Here is a 3,946-nt window from a genome sequence, read left to right on the forward strand (position 1 = left end):
ACAAAGCAAAAATATTGAGACTATGTTTGGAGCCTTTTTCTGACTCTGATTGTTGTAGCACCTTTTCTTCCAGATTCCATGTTACTATTTTCTCCAGTCTCTATGGCTAATTGGTCCTTTGATGTCTTTGTTTGCCCTTCTGCATCCTCTGTAGGCTTTTTGGTAGCTCCATCTGCAAGAGAGAAGAAACAATCAACAAGAATGAACTTTAAACAATATTATCTACCTTTATGAAAAAACAAAACTAGAAATAATACCTGTCATCTTTCTCTTTCTTTCCCTTTGCATCATTTGTATGGTCTGCAGGATGGAGGGACTGGTGTCTCTGGCTGACACTTCATTGCCCTTCATTGATGAAGGAGCATTTTCTGCTTGATCTCCATTCTCAAGACTATACTTCTCTAACACACCGTCCTTCTCAACCGTAGTCTCTGGCTCAGCCTCTGCAGTCATGAAAAGTATTAAGGAATTAAGAACTTGCTGTTTCAAGTTACATGTAGCTACAACATGACAGTGGAAGCTACCAGGCATGATAGTGGAAGCTACCAGGCAAGCACTGATAGCTACCAACACTATCCTGGTAGCTACCAATGCCATCTCGGTAGCTGGCTGACTGAGAGCTACCAAGATGACATAGGGGCCACCAATGCTATCCTAGTGTAAGAAATCTAACAACGGTGGTTAATGGAATAAAAGCCTGACAACAACCTTTATCTAAAACATCTTCCTTCTCAGCATGTACCAACACCTTGAATTCTATTCTTCACAATAAGAAATTAAGAACAAGTTTTTAAGTTACATGCAGGGTCAGCATGACAATAGAAGCTACCACGCCCCCTGCCATCATGGTAGCTACAGATGCTATCATGGTAGCTACCAATGTTATCCTGGTAGCTACCTTGTCACTTGCAGAATGGTAGCTCATGGCAAAATGGCAGCTACCAATGCAATCTTGGTAGCCACCTTGTCACTTGCAGGACTTCCTTGTACAATGATAGCTCATGGCAGAATGGCAGCTATCAATGCAATCATGGTAGCCACCTTGTCAATTGCAGGATGTCCTTGGCAGAATGGCAGCTCATGGAAGAATGGTAGCTACCACTATTATACTGGTAGCTACCAGGGTTGACAGTGAGAACTTCCTTGTCATCACCAGCAAGAGTTCCATGGTAAAACAGTAGCTAATGGAAGAATGGTAGCTACCTTGCCACCAGCAAGACTTCCATGGGAGAATAGTAGCTCATGGAAGAATGGTAGCCACAACCATACTCGTAGCTACATGTACCAAGATTAGCATGACAGCTGCCACTATGAGAGTGGTAGCTACCAGTATTGTACTAGTAGCTACCAGTCTTGTATTAGTAGCTACAATTAGCAGGGTTCCCTTGATAGCAGAAACACAAAAAAAAAGATAAATTTAAGCTCAATGCTACAAAATGCAGCAGGGTGTATACCATGGTCCATGCTTAAGAGCACTGATGAGGGTTTGGTGGCTGATTGCACTCCTTCGAAGTTGGCATTCGTACTGCCGAGGATCACCAAAGACCGCATGGTATGCGAAATAGGTTGCATGCATCCAATCTCCATGCATGTTTCTTTGCTTGCAACAAGATGGCCAAAACAGTACATGTGAAAGGCATGATTGCAGGGCAGCAAAAACATGCCAAGTGCATCGTTGTTGTACATCGTCAACCCACAAGCACTGCAAACTTTGTCCAAAGGCAAGGTGCCCATATCCACAGGTGGAACTTTTGGTGGAGGTGCAGACAACAAAACTGTACTTCTTTTGACCTGCATGGTGTTCACAAAATCCATCCACGCCTGTGCACACTCCTCCACTTTCTGTGTAAAATCTTTCTCCTTTAGAGCACTATCCATAGCATCAAGTGGTGCCTTCTCCTCAACTACCACTTGCAATGTTTGGAGTGTTAGCGACAACCTGCCAGCCAATAGTATTTTTAAGCTGCTCCACCTTCATTGCATCCACAACATCGACACTACCTTCTGCCTTTAGTAATGCAGCCTCTACATCTTTCAACTGGCCTCTGAGATTTTCCACTAGGAGGTTGGCACCTTCATTTCGGTGCACATCATCCTGAAGCAATTCCAGCTTCTTAAAAGCTTCATTATACTCTGACAATGCAAAAGAATGCTTGCTTACAACCATGTTGTAAACAGTATCTAACTCTGTAAGAGACGGTGGACCAAATAAATTCTTTTTTTGCACATCATCCACTATATCGATCGAAGTTTCTTGGGGTGCCTCCAAATGATCTGGAGTCCTCGTCATTCGCCGTGAACTATTAGGGGTAGAGGAGGAATGGAAAGCTACCCATCGTTGCTTCTTTGCATGTAATTTTCCTGGATCCATATTTGTGACAATACTTTCTGAAAACAAGGCCCAGTCAACCTGTCCCTTGAACTGCTCATATAGAAAGCCTCTAGAAAATCCTTTAGTCACCTCCATACCATAATTGCCAGGAGGTTCTTGATACACGGATGTGAACAATACATAAAACCTGTTCCAGAGCTCTGGCTTCACATCTCTACATTTTACTTTGTTGCCACTCTTCGGCACCTCCTTAAAGCATTTCAACCAATCTTTGTTGGTGAAATCTGCCTCAGTCAGTAGTCGAGCATCCACTCCAGATTTGGGGAGGTCGTATACTTCATGTGCTTGCGGTTTTGTCATGCAAAAAACTGTCTTCCTTTCAAATGGCACATATGGAGTGCACCAACGGCCTTTGCCCTGTAAAATACACAGAAAAACATAAGACCATAGTTGTTTCCATACGGCAAACGCATGTGGGTATGGAAGTATGATTGGAGTATGGTTCAACACTTAAGCTTGAAACATACACGGCCATAAATTTACTGAAAACTTAGATAACTTATGCATGGTGAGCATTTATAATATCACAATTTTACAGAAGTGTTCACATTAAACATCAATTGCTGCATTGAGCAGGATCAGAAGGCTGGGCATGTGCATGAATAGGTGGTACAACTACCTGTGTCCCAGACAGATAGCTACCATGTAACTACCACCTTGGTATTCCGTTGCTAAATGAACTTTTTTGATTGGTAGCTGACTAACATAATGCTACCAACTTGTTACGTTTTTTGCAGAATGCTGAATGCTACAATCTTGATGATCTCTGATGCACTTTCCCTATATTAAATGAGTGTTGCAGGTGGTAGCTACCACGCTGATAGAGTATCACTGATTCATGCTTCTTCATAGCACTATGATTTGCAATCCATACGAGTACGGTCCCAACTATGCACAAGACATGAATGCATGTGCAACCAGCCAATTAAAGTTCAGTCAAAAATGCAATGTGCACAAATATATCTTCTTGAATGCATGCATGCATGCATGCCTCTACATAGATTTTCAATGCAAGCTTGAATGCATGCATGCATGCCTCTACACGGGTTTTCAATGCAAGCTTGAATGCATGCACATTAGCTTATGGAGCTTGAATGCATCTACAAACATCTAGCCTCTAACTTAGGTTTGCTTCAAAGAAATATTAAGAGAGCTTACATGGACCTTGGAAACAAGTTACAACAATAAATTGTGCAGAGACAGCGAGAAACACTAAGATGCAGTAGTACCTCAGTGTTGGGGGTTACAAAATCTTCCATTTTTGAATGTTTCTTTGCTATAGGAGTGTAGGGCTTTGGTGAAGGATTCAAGACCTTCTTCTTTCTCTTTCTAGCAGGGGAGTCTGGGGGTGGATCAGGAGAGGGAGATGAATGACGGGCCCTCTTCCGCCTCCCAGTAATTGTGTCTGATTTTGCTCCAGCTGCTCTGTAGGAGCTGCTTGGCCACCTGAGTTGCCCCCCTCTACAACCGTCGACAAGCAGAAGGTGTCATGATTGTGGAGTAAGGTGGCCCCCCCGCACTACTTTCACACACACAGTTGAAACTGAAAAGATA

At 42.9% G+C, this 3,946-nt stretch overlaps 1 protein-coding gene across 1 annotated transcript; it reads right to left on the bottom strand.

Annotated features, from left to right (window-relative positions):
• Window positions 1–1,900: 1,900 nt before the first annotated feature.
• Window positions 1,901–2,692, bottom strand: LOC147434965 (uncharacterized). Its single transcript, XM_086491289.1, has one exon. It carries the CDS (start codon window positions 2,690–2,692, stop codon window positions 1,901–1,903), a length of 792 nt encoding a protein of 263 aa, XP_086347415.1.
• Between the last annotated feature and the right edge of the window lie 1,254 nt (window positions 2,693–3,946).

The sequence above is a fragment of the Adiantum capillus-veneris genome, chromosome 19, assembly GCF_014529385.1.
Source record: "Adiantum capillus-veneris isolate H3 chromosome 19, ASM1452938v2, whole genome shotgun sequence".
Lineage (NCBI taxonomy): Eukaryota > Viridiplantae > Streptophyta > Polypodiopsida > Polypodiales > Pteridaceae > Adiantum > Adiantum capillus-veneris.

Coding starts and splice junctions, on each gene's coding strand:
- LOC147434965 (XM_086491289.1), bottom strand. CDS start 2,692: ATGACAAAACCGCAAGCACATGAAGTATACGACCTCCCCAAATCTGGA.